General features: G+C 43.0%; 1 protein-coding gene across 4 annotated transcripts in view; it reads right to left on the bottom strand.

Moving 5' to 3' along the window:
* gdap2 (ganglioside induced differentiation associated protein 2) overlaps positions 1-23,206 on the bottom strand; it is a 38,414-nt gene extending 15,208 nt beyond the window's left edge. The window contains exons 1-11 of one of the 4 annotated variants that reach the window (XM_061692515.1): positions 23,018-23,206; positions 21,675-21,878; positions 20,831-20,935; positions 17,184-17,323; positions 16,890-17,043; positions 10,085-10,173; positions 6,648-6,724; positions 6,409-6,568; positions 5,686-5,836; positions 5,499-5,575; positions 4,220-4,296 (exon numbers count right to left, since the gene is read on the bottom strand). In XM_061692515.1, the coding sequence (XP_061548499.1) occupies positions 4,220-4,296; positions 5,499-5,575; positions 5,686-5,836; positions 6,409-6,568; positions 6,648-6,724; positions 10,085-10,173; positions 16,890-17,043; positions 17,184-17,323; positions 20,831-20,935; positions 21,675-21,865 (1,221 nt within the window). In that variant the 5' untranslated portion in view covers positions 21,866-21,878; positions 23,018-23,206. Of the gene's footprint in view, positions 1-4,219; positions 4,297-5,498; positions 5,576-5,685; positions 5,837-6,408; positions 6,569-6,647; positions 6,725-10,084; positions 10,174-16,889; positions 17,044-17,183; positions 17,324-20,548; positions 20,691-20,830; positions 20,936-21,674; positions 21,879-23,017 lie in introns of those variants that run through there. The other 3 variants (XM_061692516.1, XM_061692517.1, XM_061692518.1) reach the window with 3 other exon arrangements.
* Between the last annotated feature and the right edge of the window lie 1,544 nt (positions 23,207-24,750).

The following is a 24,750-nucleotide window of genomic DNA, read 5'->3' as shown; positions in this document are numbered from 1 at the left end:
TTGTCGGCCGCGGGACTATAAAGAGGCCTTTAGTCATTTCAAATTGCTCTAATTGCTAGAGGACTCTGCATCTTTTTGCACAATTATCAAAAAAAATAAATCAATCTACCGGCATTCCCACATTACCGGCAACCTTTTGTTGCTCAGTGACTGTTTTTTTAATGTCTTCATGTCTCAAAAGTATTCTCTGTCAATTAACTGCCGGTTGGTTGTCGTACTAGAGCGGCTCCAACTACCGCAGACAAATTCCTTGTGTGTTTTTGACAAACTTAGCAAATAAAGATGATGCTGATCCTGCCTTTCAATCTGATTCAAGTCTGGACTTGGACTAGGCTCCTCCAAATCCATTTTGATTTTTTAAGCCATTCAGAAGTTGACTTGCTGGTGTTTTTTGGATCATTATCCTGCTGCAGAACCCAAGTGCGCTTCAACTTGACCACAAACTTGTGACCACAAACTGATGGCTGAATATTCTCCTTCAGGATTTTCTGTTAAAGAGCAGAAATCATAGTTCCAATCACAGCAAGTTGTCCAGGTCCTAAAGGAGCAAATCAGCACTACCACCACCATGTGTGACTGTTGGTATGATGTGTCTAGGGAATCATTCAGATTTTTTTGAATGATTCCCTAGTCTGCCATGGGCGCCATGTTTGCCCAGTCTCTTCCTTATTGTTGTGTCATAAACACTGACATTAACAGAGGCAAGGGTGGCCTTTAGAAGTTGTCCTGAGTTCCTTTGTGGCCTCCTGGATGAGTCATTACTGTTCTCTTGGGGGAATATTTGCAGGCCGGCCACTCCTGGGAAGGTTCACCACGGTTCTATGCTTGCTCCATGCGAGGATAAAGGCTCTCCCTATGGTTCGCTGGAATCCTAAAGCTTTCGAAATGGCTTTTGTAACCCTTGCCAGACTGATAGATGTCAATTTATTTCTCGACAGTACTGGAATTTCTTTGGCTCGTCTCCTTTTGTTGCAGCTTTTTTAGATTTTTTGTCCAACTTGATTTTGTCAGGACAGATTCTGTTTAGGCGATTTCTTGATTGAACAGGTCTGGAGCTAATCAGGCTTGGGTGCGATCAGTGAAAATTAACCAAAAATTGTGATTAGCCACAATTAATACATGATTTAACAAGGGGGTAATAACTTTTTCCACACAGGGCAAGGTAAATAGCTTTTTTCCCTTCAATTAAATTATTTAAAAACAGCATTTTAAGTTCATTTGGGTTGTATTTGATATTTACATTTGATCGATGATCTTAAACATTTAAGTGGGGAAACTGCAAAAATATAACAATTTGAGAAAGGAGTCAATACTTTTCACAGCACTGTATCTATCGGTCTAGCTACAACGGGGCAGAATAGTAAAAAAGCTAGCTAAATGGCTACAAAGTGAGGACTAGTGTGCAGTTTTCCATAATTCAGTGTAAAGTACAACAATGCAGTCAACAGAAGAGGACAAGCTGGAGGTCTGCTCCGTCTGCTCAAGCACACCAACCGATTCCAGCAGCTCACTCGCCAAAGGAGCAGTTATTCTACCTCCCTTTCGCCTTTGAGAGCATGGTAGAGGCGGCTCCCGCTGAGGCCAACGGATTTGAAGCAGTACAGGAAATCATACAAGGAAAACGGTTAGTTAAGAAGAAGTGGGACACTGAGAGGACCGAGGAGAGGCGAAAGGAATACATTGAGATGCGACACAGGGCAAAGGTAGAGGTGGCAAAGGCAAAACAAGAGGCATATGATGACGTGTATGGCAGGTTGGACACTAAAGAAGGAGAGAAGGATCTATACAGGTTGGCCAGACAGAGGGAGAGAGATGGGAAGGATGTGCAGCAGGTTAGGTTGATTAAGGATAGAGATGGAAATATGTTGACTGGAGCCAGTAGTGTGCTGGATAGATGGAAAGAATATTTCGAGGAGTTGATGAATGAGGAAAATGAGAGAGAAGGGAGAGTAGAAGAAGCAAGTGTGGTGGACCAGGAAGTGGCAATGATTAGTAAGGCGGAAGTTAGAAAGGCATTAAAGAGGATGCAAAATGGAAAGGCAGTTGGTCCTGATGACATTCCTGTGGAGGTATGGAAGCATCTAGTAGAGGTGGCTGTGGAGCTTTTGACCAATTTGCTCAATAGAATTCTAGCACGCAAGATGATGCCTGAGGAATGGAGGAAAAGTGGGCTCGTGCCCATTTTTAAGAACAAGGGTGATATTGAGGTTTGTCCTTTGCTCACATCTGAGTGTCGCCACCTGGCCTCAAAGCATCCAACATCTCCCTCACCTGAGCTGTTGTCCAGTTAATCTACATTACTCAAACTTTCAAAACAAAAACAACCACATGGACAATGTATGGGATGCCACGTGTGATGAGCTCTCTACCTCAAATTTCTAACAAGCAAGACAGGTGATCACAACGCTTTTGGGAGAAGCTCAGACAGACAAAGGCCTAAGGGGAAGTCCTCTTGTACAACGCTCCCACCTACCTCAACCAAATGGGTCTTCTCAGAATTGGAAGACTCCCCCGTGCTCAGACCTTGAGACAAGAGGGAGGAAGAAAAAAAAAAAAAAAAACCTTTCCCTCTGGCACATCAGCACCACGTAACTAGTCTGATAACCCACCATTACCATGATTAATAGCAGACACCAAGGGCATCACCTTACAGAGTGAGCATTAAGGTCTGCTGGTTACTGGATCTTTGGGGGCAAACATCAGATTAGCAGTCTCATTCACTCATACATGGTTTGTGGGAAGCTAAGAGGAGGGGCACAGTCTCAGAAAATGTCTGATCTACCTATAAACCGCCTTAGTGTAGAACCCCCGTTCTCCTATGTAGGCATTGATGTGTTTGGGCCATGGTCAGTTGTCACCGAACCTGGGGTGGGCTTGCAAGTGGGAAATCCTGGGCAGTGATGTTCACCTGCATGAGTACTAGAGATGGCCATGTCTAGTTTTATAAATGCGCTCCGCAGGTTCCTTTCCATTAAAGAGCCTGCAAAACAGCTGGGGTGAGATTGTCTGACTAACATTACAGGGGCTTGTAAAGAGCTAGGGTTTGACACTAAGATTAACGCAGACTCTAACGTAAAGTCATTTCTAAGAAGTAGTGGCTTAGGTTTAGGTATTTAATCCTCCACACTCTTTGCATATAGGGGGCAGTTGGGAGTGGATGATAGCGGGCACATAGGATCTTAAGACTGTCAACTTGCCCAACTTAGATCTCAACGCCTCTCCCATGAGGTCTTAACAACCTTCTTTGCTGAAGTGGCCGGAATCAGGAATGCAAGACCGTTAGTTCCAGTGTCAACAGATCCAGACTGACCATTCATTCACACTTCTGCAACTCTCCTGACTCAAAAGGTCAGGGCGCTTCCTCCTCCTAGGGACTTCCTCTATCGGTGGCAGTGGAAACAAGTCCAGGGTTTAGCCAATTCCTTCTGGCATCACTGGCGCAAGGAGTACCTCTCAACTATACAATGTCGAAGCAAGTAACATTCTACAAGATCCAACCTTCAACTGGGGGACGGCATCCTCCTCAAGGATTCCCCGGCGAAGAGAAACCAATGGCCAATGGGACTCATTGTGAAGCTTTTCCCTAGTAGTGATGGACATGTTCAAAAGGTGGAAGTGAAAGTGGTTCAGAATTCTTTGAGATGCGAAAAATACATTTACTTGCATTTAGTATTCAAGCTAAGAGGAGAGTAGCATTTAAGCCAGCGATTAGCACATTAGCTCATGAAGGTTAGCATGCTAGCACTGTCGACTGTTTAATACAGTGAATCATAAAAGTCGTTTTATTTCATTTGACAAACATAAGCTGTTTCTATGTTTGTTGCTGCTGTTTTACACCTCAGTCATTTCTACCATGAATACATTTGCAAAAAAAAAATCATAAGTTGTCATCATTGGAGAAGTTATCTGTTGTGTTACAGCGGGGAGGGGAAAAATACGTAAGAATTTTATGAAATCTTTCAACGTGAATCCTATTTATTTTTCATTACAGCCCATTTTATTTTTCACATGTAGTTACTCTGACAGTCCACATCTTTTTTGGATAGAGCAAAAAAAAAAAAATCATAATTTTTATTGAAGAGTGATTGTATTTTTTTTTGTATTATTTTTTAATTTGTATTATTTTTTATTTTAATAGCTCATATTGAAGTTTGATTTGTTTATGTTTATTCATGCACTCTTCTCAATAGAAATGGTTATAGTAATGGCAAAGTGGCACCTTTTCAAGGTCGATGAGAGTCACTGGAATGTTTCTCCCCACCACAACCATCACCGTCCTGCCACACATGTCCACACCTAGAAAGACACACACAAGGTCACACACTTTCTCCTACAAACACGACAAGTTGAGTTTTTACCAAAAAGTTCTGTTTTGGTTTCATCTGACCATATGACATTCTCCCAGTCCTCTTCTGGATCATCCAAATGCTCTCTAGCAAACTTCAGAAGGGACTGGATTTTTTTCCTCACTGTTGTTGTGCTCATTTTGACCTTTGATTTTGCGTGGTGCCCCAGATCGAGCGAAATGATCAGTGGTCTTCTATGTCTTCCGTTTTCTAATAATTGCTCCCAGAGTTGATTTCTTCAGACCAAGCTGGTTACCTATTGCAGATTCAGTCTTCCCCGCCTGGTGCAGGTCGACAATTTGGTTTATGGTGTCCTTTGACAGCTCTTTGGTCTTGGCCATAGTGGAGTTTGGAGTGTGACTGTTTGAGGTTGTGGACAGGTGTCTTTTATACTGATGAAAAATTACAGGTCTCGCTCATCTTTTTAAGTGGGAGAACGTGCACAATTGGTGGCTGAATAAATACCGTTTTCCCCCAGTGTATGTGTGTGTATGTATATGTATGTATATATATATATATATATATATATATATATATATATGCACATGCACAGTGGGTACCGAAAGTATTCAGACCCCCTTAAATTTTTCACTCTGTTATATTGCAGCCATTTTCGCCAAGTAAACTCTCTATTGCTACTTGGTGTAAAATGTTTTAGAAGCACTCTGATTCTCAGAAAATATCCATTATATTACTAAGAAACCACAGCGGCAGCTTAAAAACTCCACTGTGACACAGTAAAACTGTTCCGGCATAAAAGGGATACAGATCCTCCATTCTGCTTTACCTAACAGCCGTACGGGACAAAAATTAAAAAAAATAATAATTATTATTATTTAAAAAAAAAAGAGAAGCACTGCGCTATTAATTATTGAATTAATTGTTGCCCCATTGCACTACAGTATGACATCAGGATTCACGCTTCCACAACCATAATGAGCGAACTGGACTTGTGGAAACAGGTTTTGTGTGCTTTAGTGTCCAATCAACCACCCCACAAGGATGCGGAGCAGCACTGCCCCCTACTGGAGATACTTTGTAACTAATGCACATAAGTAGCTTGATCAGCTGATAAACTGTGATGCATTGACTGACTTCTGCTCTATTCACGCAGACACAAACACAAACACAACACACACAAAAATACAGTACCTGTCTGATATAATGCTTTCAGTGCGGCGATGTCGGACAGGTCCTCCCCTCTGGCTCGACACAGCCAGCGGTTGTAGCTAAAGGGGCGACACAAACAGTTGGCAAATCTTTTCCTATGATGAACAAGGACAACTCAATTTAGCATGATCCCTTTGTCTCAGAGTTTCATTGTCGCTGGTGCGCTTACTTCCTCTGGTGTTGCTTTTGCATGGCTGCCTCTGACAAGTGACCCTGCAGGATCAGCTTGCGTTGCTTGTCCACGTCACCCTCCATGCGGGCAAAGGCATGATGGCCCACCTGGCCCAGATCTGACTCCAGATTGTCCTCCTCAGAATCATCTGGGCCAAAAAGCAGATGAAATTTATACTTGATTTTCAAATATTTAAAAAGATGATGTTCTCAGGAGGAGTCACAACAGTGTATTTGAGTGTGTGTGTGTTCAGATGTTCTGCAGGCACCATCGCCAACTTCTGTTTCTCCTCCAAGTACTTTAACTGGTTATTTTGCTGGCTGACTAGAGACTCAAGCGGGGTCTTGTCCACGTACTGACTCACACGCGGCGTGAGGACATGCTGACGAGCTTAACAGCACCCTAACTGACCGTGACAGCTCTCATAAATAGACCACAAAAGCACTTTTATATTTTGCCATCTTGTCATAAAAGACAATTCTTTAATTGTTGCATTATTCAGCCAATAATAACAAACGTGGCCCCTCCTCCTGAAACGTTTGAAGTTTCTTTCTCGTGTTTTCCTGTATCACTGTTTTGCAGTGGAACGTTTTCTGTTGGGATACAATGTGGTCATCTCCTGTCATATATTGTATTTCTAGTCACTGTATCTTTGAAATATCGATACAAATGCGCAAGTGTACGCCAGTAAAGTGTCCAGTGAGTGTGAATATTTTTTACCTTCCAAGCTTCCCGGTTTCTCTGTGATGCGGATCTGCCTCTCCGGGACGACAGGCTCGCCCTCTGAGTTGCCGATATCGGCCGGCACAAGGGGCAGGCACAACCTCTCCTCCTCCTCCGAGCGAGGGTAGTAGAGTGGCAGCAATTTCCTGTACACCGCCTACAGAATCATACGCAAAAACACAACATGTCGTACTCCTGTCACATATGTGCTACAGATGGACAGAAGTCAGACAGACCTCCTCTGTGTCAGACACAGCGAACACCACCGCCTCTATCCTGCTTCCATGCTTCTCCAGAAACCTGCGGACTGTTCCTGGGGACACAAACAGTGGATAGAAAAAATTCTAAACACCCCTATTCAAATGCCAGGTATCTGTGATTAAAAAAAAAGTGACTAAAATGGAAACATTTCAATCTTTTTTCCACTATTAATATTACATTATTTGCAACAGTCAAATGGGGGGGGGGGGGGGAAGATATTTTCAAGAGAGTAAGATAATGTGGCTGCACTGTTCAGAATTAAGCAATCACATTCAAACGCATGTTTAATGGGAGTCACTGCAGAACTGCCACCATTTAAAGTGTCTCTGATTAACCCCAAATTAATTTTGCTGACATTTTGTAGTCATATCTCACAGTGCAGGGTGGCAAGCCTTGCAAAGAAAAAAATATAAACAAACAAGTGGGAAAATGTGTTATGGGCGGATGAAACCAAGGTTAAACCTTTTGCCCGAACTCCAAAAAGGTATTTTGGGAGTAAATACAACACTGATCACCACCAAAAGAACACAGTAAAGCATGGTGGAGGGTTCATCATGCTTTAGGGTAGTTCTTCTTCAGCTGGAACTGCGGCCGTCGCCAAGGTGGAGGACATTATGAATTCTTCCAGATGCCAGTCAGTATTAGCACAAATGCTTCAGGCTTCCGCTAGACAGCAAACAAATGTCAGGAACTTTATTTGGGTTTAATCAGAAGCACTTTAAATGGTGACAGTTGTGTGCTGACTCCCACTCAACATTCTTTTGAATGTGACTGACTAATTATGAACGTAGCCACATCCCCAATTACAGTGCCGCGAAAAAGTATTGGCCCCCTTCTCAAATTCTTAGATTTTTGCGTAGTTTTCCCACTTTAATGTTTAAGATCATCAAACAAATGTAAATATCAGAAAAATATAACCCAAGTGAACTTAAAATGCTGTTTTTATACGGTGATTTCATTCATGAAGGAAAAAAACTATTAAATTAATTCATTCATTACCTGGACCTGTGTGAAAAAGTAATTACCCCCCCCCCCCTTGTTAAACCATTAATTAATAGTGATTAATCGGAATTTTTGGTTAATTATCACTGATCACACCCAAGTCTGATTACCCCCAGACCTGTTCAATCAAAATATCACTTAAACAGAATCTGTCCTGACAAAATCATGTCAGGCAAAAGATCTAAAGAAGCTGCAACAAAATGACACGACCCAAACAAATGCCAGAACAGTCCAAAAATAAAGTAATTGACATCTATCAGCCTGGAAAGGGTTACAAAAGCCATTTGTAAAGCTTTAGGATTACAGCAAACCATAGGGAGAAAACCTGGAACGGTGGTGAACTTTCCCAGGAGTGGCCGCCCTCCAAAGATTACCCCAAGAGAACAGCAATGTCTCAACCAGGAGGCCACAAAGAAACTCAGGACAACTTCTAAAGAACTGCAGGCCTCCCTTGCCTCAGTTAAGGTCAGTGTTCATGACGCAACAATAAGACACTGGGGGAAAAAATGGCATCCATCGCAGAGTTCCAAGGCGAAAACCACTGCTGACCAAAAAGGACAAACGCTTCAACATCTGAATGAGTCTCGAGACTTTTGGGAGAATATTCTCTGTACTGACGAGATGAAAGTTGAGCTTTTTGGAAGGTGTGTGTCTCGTTACATCTGGCATAACAGTAGCACAGCATTTCAGTAAAAGAACATTATACCAACTCTTCATCACAGTGGTGGTATTGTATTGGTCTTGGGCTGCTACACTCCTTCAGGACCTGGACAACTTGCTGTGATTGGTGGAACGGAGAATTCTGCGCTTGAACAGAAAATCCTGAAGGAGAATGTTCAGGCTTCAGTTTGTGACCTCAAGCTGAAGGGCACTTGGGTTCTGCAGCAGGATAATGTTCCAAAACACACCAATAAGTCAGCTTCTGAATGGCTTAAAAAAAATTGTTTTTAAATGAAGGTTTTAGAGTGGCCTAGTCAAAGTCCACATTTGAAGCCCAGTGAAATGCAGTGGCGTTATCTTTAAAAGCTTGTTCTTGCTCAAACAAACAAACAAAAAAAACTCCATTTTTGCTGCATTCAAACAACTCTGCAAGGAAAAGTGGACCAAAATATCTCCACAGAGATGTGAAAGACTCATTACCAGTTATAGAAAAGGCTTGATTTCAGTTGCTGCTGCTGAGGATGGCCCAACCAGTTTTTAAGTTGAGGGGGCTATTACTTTTTCACACAGGGCCCGGTAACTTGGAATATTTTTTTTTCCCCCCTTAATAAATAAAAATCATCATTTAAAAACAGCATTTTAAGTTCATGTGGGTTATATTTGTTTGATATTTACATTTGCTTGATGATCTTAAAGCGGGGAAACTATGGAAACAATCTACGAATTTGAGAAGGGGGCCAATACTTTTTCACGGCTCTGTATATGAGGGTGTGCACACTAATTATAGTATTGTACCAGGTAGTGTTACGTGAATCACAGTTAGAGTTATATAGGCGAGGCAATAAAAGTATCTGTATGTGATCGAATGAGCGAGTCAGGGGCAGCTTCGGGTGGTGGGGCGACTGCACCTTGGGACAGCAGGGAATATTTTGTCTGTCTATGGTGGGAAGAGGCTGAAGGCAAACCGCTGCACGGACAGCAAGCTGGCAAGTGAAATTAAATAAATGGCATCATCGATTCATTGTCGAAAAAAACGACAAACAAAATCTGTCAGGATGTGAATGATGCCCTTCAAACCATGGTGCACACTTGTGCAATCGCATTACCCCAGTTGGTTATTTTTACTTGCCCTTTCTAAAAAAAAAATGCATCTTTTTTTCAGTTGAGTTGTACAAGTTATTGGTCATTCATGGTGGAAAGCTTTGAAAGGATTTATCTTGGTCTCATTTTTAATTTTTTTTAAAACACAAAATCTAGCATTTGAACAAGGGTGTGTAGACTTTTTTTTTTTTATACATAAAACATGCAGCTCTTTTAAGAAAAGGCTGAAAATCAGATGTATTTTCCACGAATGCACTCCCAAAGTCGGGAACCATCGCCATTCATCCATTTTCTGAGCCGCTTCTCCTCACTAGGGTCGCGGGCGTGCTGGAGCCAATCCCGGCTATCATCGGGCAGGAGGCGGGGTACACCCTGAACTCGTTGCCAGCCCATCGCAGGGCACATAGAAACAAACAACCATTCACACTCACATTCACACCTACGGGCAATTTAGAGTCTTCAATCAACCTACCATGCATGTTTTTGGGATGTGGGAGGAAACCGGAGTGCCCGGAGAAAAGCCACACAGGCACGGGGAGAACATGCGAACGGCCGGGGCCGGGCATTGAACCCCCTCTAACCAGTCGTCCACCGTGCCGCCCCATCGCCACTCATTATTACATAAATTGTGTTATTTTGTATGTCTTACTGAAGGCAATGTGTGTGGCGTCTTCCAGTGGGTATCCTCGTTTGGCGGTGCTCACCACGCTGAGGCCAACAGATGCCATCGACTGTTCCCTTGTTTTAATGAGACAATCACAGGTTTCGTAAGCTTTCTACAGGTATGTGCCCAAAACTTTGAACAGTTAACTATCGCTAGCTACGCACAGTGGCGTGGTACAAGGCAAACCCAGTCAAACAAAGGGTGAGTACTGTATGTCATTTAGTTAGAATGATCTGACAGGATAAATTACTGTACATAATAGTTTTTATATTCTGCCCCTGTCCAGTAAATATTTACCACCCAACATTTTCTAAATTTCATTTGAGAAGATTCTCATATTTCCTGAGCTCAATAAAGTCTTTAAAGTCCTTTTGTGTCAAATTCTAAATAACCAGGGGCCTCCTGTACAGAAGGTGCGTACGCACAAAAACGTGGCCTACGTTCTTTTCCACGGCAAAGTTCAGATGTATCAAGAGTGAAATAACCGTGGAAACGTGCGGTGCCCCGCGCCAACTTCATGGCTGGCGTACGCACGTTTCTGCAGCTGTTGGTGCTTTGGCAACACTCAGGTGATGCTGGGAAACTGTTATAATAAAGCTGCACATCAGAGACACGAACAATTAGCACTGATGAACAATTCATGACCAACAACATTTGATTTCAACAATGTAAAAGAAGCAAGGACTCGGAATTGACTTGTTGACCATTGTATTAATGAATATGATATTTGTGAGGACGCCTATAAATTGTTCAAGGCCATCATTTATGCCGCCTATTGCCCTCACAATCTCCTCTCGTGACTGAGGACACGGCCAGTCGGGCGGGCAGCAGCAGCCGCTTGTTGGAGTGCAATTGCGTCGGAGACGCTGGGGATGCCGGAGGAGATGCCAGGAACAGGGGACAAATCCTCCGGGTCTGTGATACCAGTGATGCCAGGACTGAAAAAAAAAATAATACTCATTTGAATTTAATTTCAACATTTACATTGGTTGCATATGATTAAAATCTGTTAAAATGACATTTCTTTTTGGAGAAGAGAGGTAAATTGTCATTTAAACACATTTTAATCATGTGCAACCAATGTACATGTTCAAATTAAGTAAATTCAAAAGGATTCTTTTTTTCAGTGAGGAACGGTGGAGGAATCCTCCGCATGTGTGACACCGGGGACAGTGGACAAATCCGCTGAAGATGTAGCACGTGTCCTCTCCTGTGTATTCAAATAATTGAGTAATCAAACAGGAGTACAACTTTTTGATATCCTCTTGGATATGCTGACAGACAACATTCGCACTCACATTCACACCTACGGGCAATTTAGAGTCTTCAATCAACCTACAACGCATGTTTTTGGGATGTGGGAGGAAACTGGAGTGCCCGGAGAAAACCCATGCAGCCACGGGGAGAGCATGCAAACTCCACGCAGGCGGGGCCGGGGATTGAACCCCGGTCCTCAGAACTGTGAGGCAGACGCCTTATTTATTGGACACTCGGGTGAAGAGAGGTGCGGAGCAGTCAACTGATCACCACCTGGTGGTGAGTTGGCTCCGATAGTGGGGGAAGATGCCGGTGGGGAGAATACTTCGAAGACCTCCTCAATTCCACCGACACGCCTTCCCATGAGGGAGCAGAGTCTGGGTTCTCTGAGGCGGGCTCTCCTATCTCTGGGGTTGAGGTCACCGAGGTGGTTAAAAAGCTTCTCGGTGGCAGGGCCCCGGGGGTGGATGAGATTCCTGGGGGATTGGGAGACTGGAGTGGTGGTCCCCCTTTTTAAGAAGGGGGACTGGAGAGTGTGTTCCAATTACAGGGGGATCACACTCCTCAGCTTCCTCGGTAAGGTCTATTCAGGAGTTTTCGTACTGGCCGTGGAACAGCGGACCAGCTCTACAGCCTCGGCAGAGTCCTCGAGGGTGCATGGGAGTTCACCCAACCAGTCTACATGTGTTTTGTGGACTTGGAGAAGGCGTTCGACCGTCTCCCTCGGGGTGTCCTGTGGGATGTGCTTCGGGAGTATGGGATACCGAACCCCCTGATACGGGCTGTTGGGTCCCTGTACGACCGGAGTCAAGAGTTTGGTCCGCATATCCGGCAGTAAGTCGGACTCCGCCAAGGCTGCCCTTTCTCATCGATTCTGTTCATAACTTTTATGGACAGAATTTCTAGGCGCACCCGAGGCGTAGAGGGGTTCCGGTTTGGTGGCCTCAGTATTGCATCTCTGCTTTTTGCAGATGATGTGGTTCTGTTGGCTTCATCAAGCAGTGATCTCCAACTCTCACTGGAGTAGTTCGCAACCTAGTGTGAAGCGGCCGGGATGAGAATCAGATCCTCCAAATCTGAGACCGTGGTCCTCAGTCGGAAAAGGGTGGCGTGCCCTCTCTGGGTCGGGGATGAGATCCTGCCCCAAGTGGAGGAGGTCAAGTATCTTGGGGTCTTGTTCACGAGTGAGGGAAGAATGGAACGGGAGATCGACAGGCAGATCGGTGCAGCGTCTGCAGTGATGCGGACTTTGTTGTGGTAAAGATATATATGTATGTGTGTGTGTGTGTGTGTGTGTGTGTATATACACACACACACACACACACACACACACACACACACACACATATATGTAAAAAGAAACCTGAGAAAATAGATTTTTGTGAAATGATGCATTTCAAGCCGAACTTTCATCCATCCATCCATTTTCTGAGCCGCTTCTCCTCGCTGTGGTCGCGGGCGCGCTGGAGCCTATCCCAGCTGTCATCGGGCAGGAGGCGGGGTACACCCTGAACCGGTTGCCAGCCAATCGCAGGGCACATACAAACGGACAACCATTCGCACTCACAGTCACACCTACGGGCAATTTAGAGTCTTCAATTAATGCATGTTTTTGGGATGTGGGAGGAAACCGGAGTGCCCGGAGAAAAGCCACGCAGGCACGGGGAGAACATGCAAACTCCACACAGGCGGGGCCGGGGATTGAACCCGGATCCTCAGATCTGTGAGGCTGACGCTCTAACCAGTCTCCACCGTGCCGCCCGCCGAACTTTCACTTTGATGCAATTTTCTTTTTACTTTTATGATAGATCAAATATCTAAACAATGTTTTCCTACGATATAACAACATAAAAAAAAAATAAAAAAATAAAAAAAGTATTTGGATTGCAAAGCAACAGTTTATTTACAAGTCTAACACATGCATTTTCAAGTTGATGATGCATGAACTTTCAAGTATGTACAGCTATGTTGCGTGTCCGTGTGTATGCATGAGGAACTTTTGGGGGGGGTCCCAGTCAACAGACGACCAGCCATGAACAGCCGCACCACTGCTTGCTACACATCCGGTAAATGATAAAAAAATTAATAATTACCATAAAAATGTAACATATTATTGCTGCAGTGTGAAGTGGACAAAAATACTTTTTTTTTTTTTTTTTTTTACTTTCTTGCCAACAGGTGTGGGAATACATCTGCTGCTGGTTGCGTCAACTGCAATTTATCGAAATATGTACATTTACCACAAAATATGTATTGTGTTGCCACAGTGTGGTGAGGAAAGATAAAATAATTTTGTCCGAAAATTACAATTTGGTGCACTACGGTCTATAAATAAAAGAACGACAATAAAAAATATATCCAATTTATCTAGCTATCAATGCTCCACATTTTTGTCTACAGGATGGATGATTCGTAAACGTGTAGTATGGTAGGACAAACTGTCGTGCTTTTTAGTGCACGTTGCATGATAGAAATGGTCAAACGGAGTAATTGCTCAGTCTACGGACGCTAGCAGGTTCTTCCCTCGTCGGTGACTTTCTGCGGGTTTATGGAGGTGATGACAACCCGGATCAGGTTTATTGTAATCCGAGTCTGCAACGTCCGATGGCAGTCCACGTTTCGGGGAAGTGGATCGGGATGTGGTCGCGATCTCACCGCTGGCTTTCGAACGCTCGCCGCGACCAGCGTTACATGCCGTTCGTTGTCATAGCGTCATCTCTCTCTTTTTTGGGGAAATAATGACGATGATGGTACATAATCCTCTTTGACGTTAGCAAAACTCTGTTTTAGAGTAAACCGTCTGTATTTGTCTCTCTTTCTCTCTCAACCACACCCCTGCAACGCTTCACCGTCAGATATCGTCATAGTTATATAGTCAGAGGGATATGGTCTTCCACTGAAGTACTGACAAAATTCTGAAGTTACAAGTTACTGCTGCCCTCTCGTGTCGATTTAACATACTAAAATCCTTCCCAACCCTTAGATCAGGCGTCTCAAACTCACTTTTGTGGTGGGCCACATCGTAGGTATGGTTTACCTCGGGGGGCCATTATGACTGAACTCGGGATGGACGAATACCGATACCAGGTCTTGGGATCGGGCCGATGCCAGCCACAGATACTTAAGGCAAAAAATAAAATCTGACATGAAGTCTTACTCGGCAGTAATAGGCACTACACTGCGACCTTTGACACATCGGTGAATCATTATCTGGGTCAGAAAGAAAGATCTTTGCTCACAATTGTCCTTGTGTGAATTTAAATTTTATATATCAAAAGTAATAGTCGTATTGGTATCGGTGAGTACTTCGGAGTGAATACTTGTACTGGTATCAGTCGGAAAACAATTGGTATTGAACATCCTTACGATGAACCCATGCAAATGTATGATCCCCAAATATTATTGCAGTTACAACAAATTAACGGATAACTCGTTTTGAAATCAGAAGTCAGTAAAAACATGTTTTATACATTTTCAGTAATACTTTTTTCAATTTATTTTAAAGGGGGATTTGGTAAAAAATAAATAAAAGAAATGCTTGCAATATCTCAATCTGCAGTTTTGGTATTTTAGCAAGAAACGTGAAGTCGACGCATATGATTTGCTTTCGCGGGCCATATGAAATAATGCGGTGGGCCAGATCTGGCCCCCGGGCAATGAGTTTGACACCTGTGCCTTAGATACTTGTTGTGGAGCTGCGCCAAACCCTCTGTTACAATATTATATACATTTATAAAAAAAAAAAAAAAAAAAAAAAAAAAAAAAAAAGCAAAGCGTATTAATGCATCCGTGGCACTAAACGGATGGGTTTATGAAAACGTATTAATACGTCCGTGGCACTAAATTAGTTAATAATACAAACCATTTAAAAAATGCATTTTGTGTTTACTTCTATTGTCTTTGACTAATATTTAAATTTGTTTTATGATGGGAAACTTTTAAGTGTGACAAACATGCAATAAAAATGTTTAAAAAAAGAAATCAGGAAGGGGGAAAAACACTTTAGAGCCCTAAAAGCGACGTAACGCTTTTGGCCGGGAGACCCTTGTCATTGATCATCAGACGTTATGACAGCCTGCAGCCAAAGTCCGCTTCTATCACACATTGCCACCAGAAACGCCATTGTCACCAATAAGAACACTTTTCAAACATCTTCGAGGCATTTGTGACCCAATCAATACAAAATTAAGCTGACATATCCAGAAATGAATCTGAATTACTTCAAGTGGGATGACGTGGCTATATTCTTTCCTCAAAGAGGCATTTCAACGGTCAATTTTTCATTAACAAGCCTTTCAAGATGTTTCAGAATCACTATTTTTATTCATTATTGTCGAAAAAAAACAAAAAAAAAAACATCCAGACTTTCAGTATAGACCAAAATTACCCTGCAGAATACACAGAAGCGCAATGAGGAAATGTCCTAGTCTTCTGCCATCCACATGTCCACATGACAGGATGGCATGTCCAAAATGTGGGCGGGCCAAAATCTGGTTTAAAATCAAATATTTCATCACAAAATGAGCCCAAAATGACTACGGAGTCTATTTTGGTTTTTTTTTTTTCTGCAGACATTTTTAAGTCCAGAACTATGGAATAAGTGCCAATGTTCTCACCATTAACTAGTGCCTTTAACATAGCAAGGGGGCAAACTTGAAAACCAGAGCCACATTTAAAACAAATTTTAAAAATAAAAATTTAATGGCCAGATGAGCCAGATCATTTGTAGATGATGTAAAAAAATAAATAATAATAATTTAAAATGCAGATGTTAAACATGTAATTTTTTTTCTTTATAGAATAAAATTATTCATTCGCATTGTTATTATTTATTTCATTGCAATCAATCAATTCATTTTTTTAAAACACAAAATGAACACATTTAAATTAACCGATTTTAAGAAAATGCTCACTGCGCCCGATTAAAGAACGGAGCGGATTGTATGTGGCCGCGGGCCATACTTTTTTTTTTGTCTTGAGTTTGTTGTCACATTTCTGTGGGGCCAATTATATATTACTCGTGCACTCACTGTCGTAGTCTCGCCACGCTGCACTATTTGCATATCTGTTGTTGACCGATACTGGCCACTCATGCCAGAGTAGCATCTGCACCATTTGCACATTGACTGAGGAGTATCTGCAACATTTGCACAATCAACATTGTCCCTGATTATCGCACTACTCGCTTGACGTCTCGGCGCCCTTTGCACAACGGTCATTGCACCGGACTATCGCAATATTAGTCATTCAAACTGCTCTAAGTGCTAGAGGATTTAATAAAGAAAGAAAGAAAGAAATAAAAATGTGCCGGCATTCCCGGATAACGAGCAACCCTTCATTGCTCAGTGAATGTCTTTTTTTTGTCAATGTCTTTCTGTCTCCATAAAGTGTTCTCTGTCAATTGACTGTCTGTCGTCGTACTCGAGCGGCTCCAACTACCGGAGACAAATTCCTTGTGGTTTTTTGGACATAGTTGGCAAATAAAGATGATTCTGATTCTGATGAATGGAATAAATCAAGTTAAGGATCTCACGTGGCCAGCTGCAGGATATTCCTGTAGCAGCTGTACAGCGAGCTCTCTGCCGCTGTTCTGTACTTGGCTTTGTACTTTGGTCCCACTGTGTGGATGATGAATCTCGCTGCCAGGTTGAAGCCTTTAGTATGCTTCGCCTCTCCTGTGCGACATCCTGCGCAGGAAACACACAATAGAGGATGTACACACACACACACACACACACACACATACATACATACATACAAAGACGCATCACCTGCATAAAATTATCCCAACATTTATAGAAAACTTGAATAAAAACTTGTGAGGCACCTTTAAGTTTGAGCAGCTCATCTTTCAGCTCAGGCCCCGCCAGCTGATGGATGCGCTCCGAAACAGGATTCTTATCATTGAGCAGTTCGTTACTGGTGTTGGTGATCGCGGTGCAGTTCAGCAGGGCCACGTCGCCAGTGCTGTGGACAAGGAGAAGGCCACGCATTTTTTTGGGCTTCGAAGGTAGAATCCGAGCTATAACGTAGTCAGGTCAGTGCGTGCATGAGCTGTAATTGTTCTGCTTTTTGTCGGACCTCTATAGACGGCACCGAAATGGGGAAAATTTGACCCTGCAAATTTGTGCCTTCTGCGGTAGCTGTAACAGAGGGAGGACGCCGCCAAGTCTGCTTGTGGGACTTCAACAATGCCAGGAGAGCAGTGAGACGTTTAATAGCCGGCATTCGCCAATCTCACCCTGTTGTGTTGAAAGCAATTGTTGTTGGTCCAACAACTACTTGATACATCAGCGCCTGGTGTGGAATTTAAATGGCTAAACAACTATAATTGGTTTTAAACACAAGGTGAGAGAAGTAAATCAAATTTTCCAGTTTCTGGAATGTTGTCTCCGTGTGAACCCACAAGCACCAATAGCAGTGGCAATATTTTGCTGTGTTCTGTATAGAAAGCAAAGACATAAATGCGGCAGCTTCTGTTACGGCTTGGATGCTCAACGAGCACATTTAAGTGGTCACGTTAGCGTATCAGGAATGTGAGCATTCCTATTAGCGAACACAGGAGAGTTGTCACCACGAAGAGGTGCTCACATTGAGCCAGCGGCCAAGCTGAGCAGCAGACTGATCATGTGACCTTCCACAAAAGACTCTACAGACCACAATTTTCCTACATCGACTATGACCGGAAACGTGTGAAGGGAATCCTTTTTCTTTTTTTGCACGGGTTGGTGGGTCGGTAAGATAGTTGGTTAGTCACTAAGTAAGTTAACAGGTGTGTATTTAGGTAGGTAAGGTAACTAGCTCGTAAATTGGTTGTTTAGTTGTTATTATCTATCTATCAATCAATCAATCAAATCAAGCTTTATTTCAAAAGGGGCTTTTCATACAGGGGGCAAACAAAGTAGTCAGTCAGCCACCAATGGTCCCAGAAAGTTGTCCCAGTTAAAAAGATAAGAGAGGCCTGTAATTTTCATCATAGGTATACCTCACCGATGAGAGACAAAATGAGGGGAAAAAATAAAAAGAATAATCCAGAAAATCACATCGGTCGGATTCTTTTCATAATTTATTAGCAAATTATGGTGGAAAATAAGTATTGTATTGGGTCAATAAGAAAAGTTCCTCTCAATACTTTGTTATATACCTTTTTGTTGGCACGTTTTCTGTTACGTCTTCACAAGGTTTTCACACACTGCTGCTGGTATTTTAGTGAGGAAAAAGTAAGTCATAGCATAGCATTTTCATAGAATAACTGAAAATGTACTATCGATTAGTTTTGCAGGTGCAATAAACGAAGTGTATTCAAGTAATATGCCCTCAGTACTTTGAGACATTGAGGCGATCAGCCTTTGGTACAGTTCAGGTACGATTGTAGCCCAAGTTGCTTTGATATTGGCCTTCAGATTGTCTGCATTTCGGGGTTTCAGTTCCGTCATGTTCCTCTTGATAATAACCCATACGTTTTCAATGGGGTTCAAGTCAGGCGAGTTTGCTGGCCAATCAAGTACTGGTATTCCATGGCTATTAAAACAGGTATTGGTAGTTTTGACTTTGTGGGCAAATGCCAAATCCTGCTGGAAAATAAAATCATTGTCTCCAAAAAGTTCGTCGGCAGCGGGAAGCATGAAGTGCTCTAAAATTTCCTGGTAGACTGCTGTGTTGACTGTGTACTTGGTAAGACAATGGACCTACACCAGCAAATGACATGGCTCCCCAAACCATTACTGACTGTGGAAACAAGCTGCTTAAAGTCCAACGTTAATGATTATTTGCTAAAAGCAAAGTTCATCAGTTTGAACATGAAATATCTTGTCTTTGTAGTGTATTCCATTAAATATAGGTCGAACATGACTTGCAAATCATTGTATTCTGTTTTTATTTATGTTTAACACAACGTCCCAACTTCATTGGAATTGGGGTTGTACAATAAATGAACAAGTCATGTAAATAGACACATTGCTCCATCTTGTGATTGGATCGGTGATAGTTTTTTTTTTTTTTTTTAAACTTGCTGATTGGCCCCAAAAATTCTGATCATGTAAAGCCTAATGAAAGCCCGCATGGAGTTTGCTATAAAACACCTGAAGGACTCCAAGATGGTGAGAAATAAGATTCTCCGGTATGATGAGACGAAGATAGAACTTTTGGGCCTTAATTCTAAGCGCTATGTGTGGAGAAAACCAGGCACTGCTCATCCAATACAGTCCAGACAGTGAAGCATGGTGGTGGCAACATTGTGCTGTGGGTGTGTTTTTTAGCTGCAAGGACAGTGAGACTGGTTGCAATCGAAGGAAAGATGAATGTGGCCAAGTACAGGGATATCCTGGATGAAAACCTTCTCCAGATTTCTCAGGACCTCAGACTGGGCCGAAGGTTCACCTTCCAACAAGACAATGACCCTAAGTACACAGCTAAAATAACGAAGGAGTGGTTTCCCGTGACTGTTCTGAGTGGCCCAGCCAGAGCTCTGACTTAAACCCAATTGAGCATCTGTAGAGAGACCTGAAAATGGCTGTCCACCAATGTTCACCATCCAACCTGACAGAACTGGAGAGGATCTGCAAGGAGGAATAGCAGAGGATCCCCAAATCCAGGTGTGATAAACCTGTTGCATCATTCCCAAAAAGACTCATGGCTGTATTAGCTCAAAAGGGTGCTTCTACTAAATATTGAGCAAAGGGTCTGAATACTTATGGCTGTGTGATATTTCAGTTTTTATTTTTTAATAAATCTGGGAAAATTTCAACAATTCTGTTTTTTTCTGTCAATATGGGGTGCTGTGTGTACAACCCCAATTCCAATGAAGTTGGGACGTTGTGTTAAACATAAATACAATGATTTGCAAATCATGTTCAACCTATATTTAATGGAATACACTACAAAGACAAAATATTCAGGTTTAAACTGATAAACTTGATTGTTTTTAGCAAATAATCATTAACTTAGAATTTTATGCCTGCATGCACGTTCCAAAAAAGACTGCGAAAGTTGAGGAATGCTCATCAAACACCTGTTTGGAACATCCCACAGGTGAACAGGCTCATTGGGAACAGGCGGTTGCCATGATTGGGTAGAAAAGGAGCTTCCCTGAATTGCTCATTCACAAGCAAAGATGGGGCGAGGTTCACCTCTTTGTGAACAAGTGCGTGAGAAAATAGTCCAACAGTTTAAGGACAATGTTCCTCAACATACAATTGCAAGAAATTGAGGGATTTCATCATCTACGGTCCAGAATATCATCAAAAGGTTCAGAGAATCTGGAGAAATCACTGCATGTCAGCGGCAAGGCCGAAAACCGACATTGAATGCCCGTGACCTTCGATCCCTCAGCCGGCACCGCATCCGAAGCCGACATCAATGTGGAAAGGATATCACCACATGGAACACTTCGGAAAAACACAGTCAATACAGTTCGGCGCTACACGTTGATAAATGGCTTTTGCTTTGCATAGTAGAGTTTCAAGTTGCACTTACGGATGTAGCGCCGAACTGTATTTACTGACATTGGTTTTCTGAAGTGTGCCTGAGCCCATGTGGTGATATCCTTTCCACATCGATGTCGGTTTTTGATGTCTTCTGCTGTTAAGAAGAAGACAGTCACGGTACTTTTAGTCCATTACAATGATCTGAATGTCGCTCGCTACTTTTATTGATCAATTATTGCTTATTTATCAACTATATCGTGCACGAGGCTACGATTTCAACTTCGCATCAGATCAGCCAGTCTTTTGTATTTTCACGTTGATGTAAGCCCCCCCCCCCCAAGAAAATCTCATCAGCTCTATACGATTCACGTAAATGGCCTATTTTGAGTTGAAAACAGGGAATTTCGCCACAAGGCGACTGATTTGCATGTTTTTATATTGTTGCAGACAAACGTTTGGTTCACAGGAAAATATTTTACAGATACCTTACTTTGATTCTCTGTCTATTGTTATTTCCTAAAACTATGGCATGCCAATGAAAACAACTATTCATCACCATGGACAAGCTGTAACTTCCCAAAACAGGTGCAACCAAATCATGTGCTGGACCAACGTGGTCGCACCAAAAGTGCAAAAGTTAGTGCATGGAGCCCTGCGGAAGTGGCTTTTCTCTCTCTCATATTAAAGCCATTGATCGCATCATTTAAGGGCACTGAAGTCGGTGTAATTTGTTCATACTTATGTCATCTTTCAGTGGAGTGATACAACCTATCAGAAAATGGGTTTGTTACAGTTTCTTTCGACATTTACCTTACAAACTGATGTAAAAACCCTATGATGTTGTTCACTTCATATTTGTGTTGTTGTTGTTTTTTTGTTCCAAAAAGACTTACAAGAGTATGACTTTGGAGTTGATGTCTGGCCTGAACGGGAACGGTGACGGAAAGGACTGCTGGCTGAGCAGGCTGTCGCTCAGATCCTGGGGAATGCGCTCGCCATCCTCTTCCAGCTGCTGCCACGTGGGAAGGGTCTGGATGTTCACAAACTGGGAGCGAGCACCCAGAGGATCCATCCCCTCGGGCATTCCAGATTCACACCTTCACAAAAACTCCTAATTAGCAACAATGAAGCAATCTGTTATAGAGTTGCAATTTCTTTATTTTGAAATGTCACATCAGATTTGGATGGGACCTCTTTTGTTGGAGACGTGCGGTGGTCTAGCGTCCCCCAGTACTGGGATAACTCAGATTTCTTTCAGTCAGGGGTAATGACAGCAAAATATGCAGTTTTCAGAGATTTTATTTTGAAATACAATATCAGATCTTCAAACATAATTTCGTGCAGTCCTTGGTGGTCCGTCACACAGATCTGGACTTGTCTTCCAATACCAATGGGATTATGATGGGGTGTCTTCGTCTCAGTAGGCAGAACAGGTTCCAATCCCTGCTACGACTGTCCGCATGTCGAAGTGTCCTTGGGCAAGACACTGAACCGCAATTCGCTCCCAGTGGGCCTGGCAGCGCCTCGCATGGCAGCGGTCGCCCATTGGCTCATGAACGTGTGGCTTTGTGAAGCGCTTTCGGCACAGTGATGGTGTCGATAAAGCGCTATTTAAGTGCAGTCCATTTACCATTTATTTTTCATAGGATATCAAAGAAACTACATTTTGTAATGCACCTCCAGATTCAAATGAACCTTGCTGGTTGCATTCCTTAACCGAAGAGCACTGACGTCCGTATTATAGGGAGGCTTTTATTTTGAAGGTGGCCTTCGCCGCGAGTGGGCGACCTATTACCGTAATGCCGAGTCTGAAGAAAATTAGGGGCGGCTGGCTTGACATCTACTTTGCGAGTGGAGGCTGGCTTGACCGCAGTACATGTTTCATCACGCTTACTCCGTTGACTAATAAAAGGGAATATTTACCCATCTTACATGTTGTGCAACGATACCCCCGAGCACGTCCAAATCAGCATCTAAATGGCATTTCGCCACTATTTTGTACCGTTACTGTACCAGCGGACTTCCTCCCATCAAGATCGTGCCCGATCGGTTGCGTGAAGGGTCTTTCCTGGCGTCTGACTATTCATTGCTGTGGTGCAAGTCATGGAAGCAAAATCGAGACATACCTTTGAATGGCCTCTTCAAATAACGACTAATGCGTCTCAGCCGTTATGACGTCTAATGTATACACATTGGCAAGAGAACAGTGGACAATTTAAAGTTTCCGTTGACGTACCTCAGCGGTCGGAGTAGCCGAAGGCAGAGAGTGTGGTCCACGTCATCTAGAAAAATAACCCCGCTGTTACAATTTCACTCAAACACTCAACCAGTGCTCGAAAATGAAGATTCAAGTGCTAATTGACCAGCTTTTTCCCTGATAGCCGTCATGCTAGCTGTCGCGTCAGTCCACTTTAAACGCAGTCGGAATACCTCCATCTACATCCGGTTTGTCATTTCAAACTACGATTCGCGTCTTCTCCTCGAAAATAAAGGAGTGGATATTTAATATGCTTTACGATCATTCACCCGAAACATATTTCCTGGAACTGTGTATTGAATTTAAGTTCTTGCAACCATCCTGCGCCTCCGCAAACGAATGTGCTCATGCGACGATAAAATCGCTTTTATTTTGCAAAGGCACTGTTTTGTTTGTTTGTTTGCAGACACGTCTCCGTAACTGCAAGTCAGCTGAATAGCACGTCGTGTGTTTGCGGAAGTGCTTGTTCTTCTCCGAAGGCGCTCTGAACCGAGTCACGTGTCGGCTCCTTTCGAACCACCGGCCGTCAGACGCGCCAGTGTACCGTTGGAAAATTCTTCTTAGAACCCCAGACAAAAGCAATAGAACGAGTTTAAAAAGTACAAAAGATCAAGTTGACTTATCTTTCAGTGTCCCTCGAAATATGACCACAAATTTAGTGCGCGGTTAACAACGCAGCAGGGGCCTGAAGCGATCGCGACACCAAAGAAAAGAAGTTCTCAAAAGCCATTGAGGTTGACAAAGTGGAATTGAGTGAAGCTGCTGAAATTGGCTCCGCGCTCGGGGCCCCCGGTCAAGTCAACTCCCCAACTCTCTGCGAGGTTCGCAATGGCGGCCTCTCGCCCGCAGATGACATTGTTTAGCACACTTTTGCAAGAGTGTATACGCGTGCAGTATTGGAGTCACTGGCGCACCGCTCCCCCTAGTACAGAAAGACACTTAAACCGTGACTCCATTGTCTTATTTATCCGTGCTGACGTGAGTTACTGTCTCCATTTACAGATGATACGCTCGCTTCATAAGGCGTCCCCATTATTGGAAAACTACAAATCATGCAGTTTGTAGGTAACGCAGTCTACAGATTTAAAAAAGAAAAAGGTGCAACGCTTACAAATAAACCCGCGCAGTTCAGATTGGCTCAACCAGCAAATAGTGACGATCAAAAGGAGAAATTCTCTCCGAGAGACAGGAAGAGATGGGCACCGATGGGCAACAGCAATGAACGACGGTGACATCAGAGGTCAGGTCGGGCGGACGCAACACAACTGAGAAAAGGTCCGCTTCCTGCTCTACGCTCACCGCAAGACGTTAGGCATAGCATCAGCTGTCAAAGCGCTGTGCCGTGGAGATCAATTACAAATCAGTCATCACTCCGCAAATATGCAGTGTTTGCAAATGAACGAGAGCAGAATTATAGCAAAGATTAGATGGGTGGACAACACGAGAGGTCCTTCAACTGACATCGCGCGCTAGTTCTTGAGCATTTATCCCGTCCATTTTCAGGGACGCGTTTCTCTCCGAATACAAACACGGACTGTGAAGTGTCAAAAAAGAAAGAGCCGACCCAAAATACCGGTGAACCATTGAAGGTATTAATAGAGTTCAAATAAAAGACCAAAATAAACCTTCCAATTGAAGTTATGCAACCGCGAGGAGATTATTCGCCGACCGCAAAATAGTCTGACGGATTAGTACACTCTGCACCCGTGTGA

The sequence above is a fragment of the Phycodurus eques genome, chromosome 12, assembly GCF_024500275.1.
Source record: "Phycodurus eques isolate BA_2022a chromosome 12, UOR_Pequ_1.1, whole genome shotgun sequence".
Taxonomy (NCBI): Eukaryota; Metazoa; Chordata; class Actinopteri; order Syngnathiformes; family Syngnathidae; genus Phycodurus; species Phycodurus eques.
This window is presented reverse-complemented; position numbering and strand designations above follow the sequence as displayed.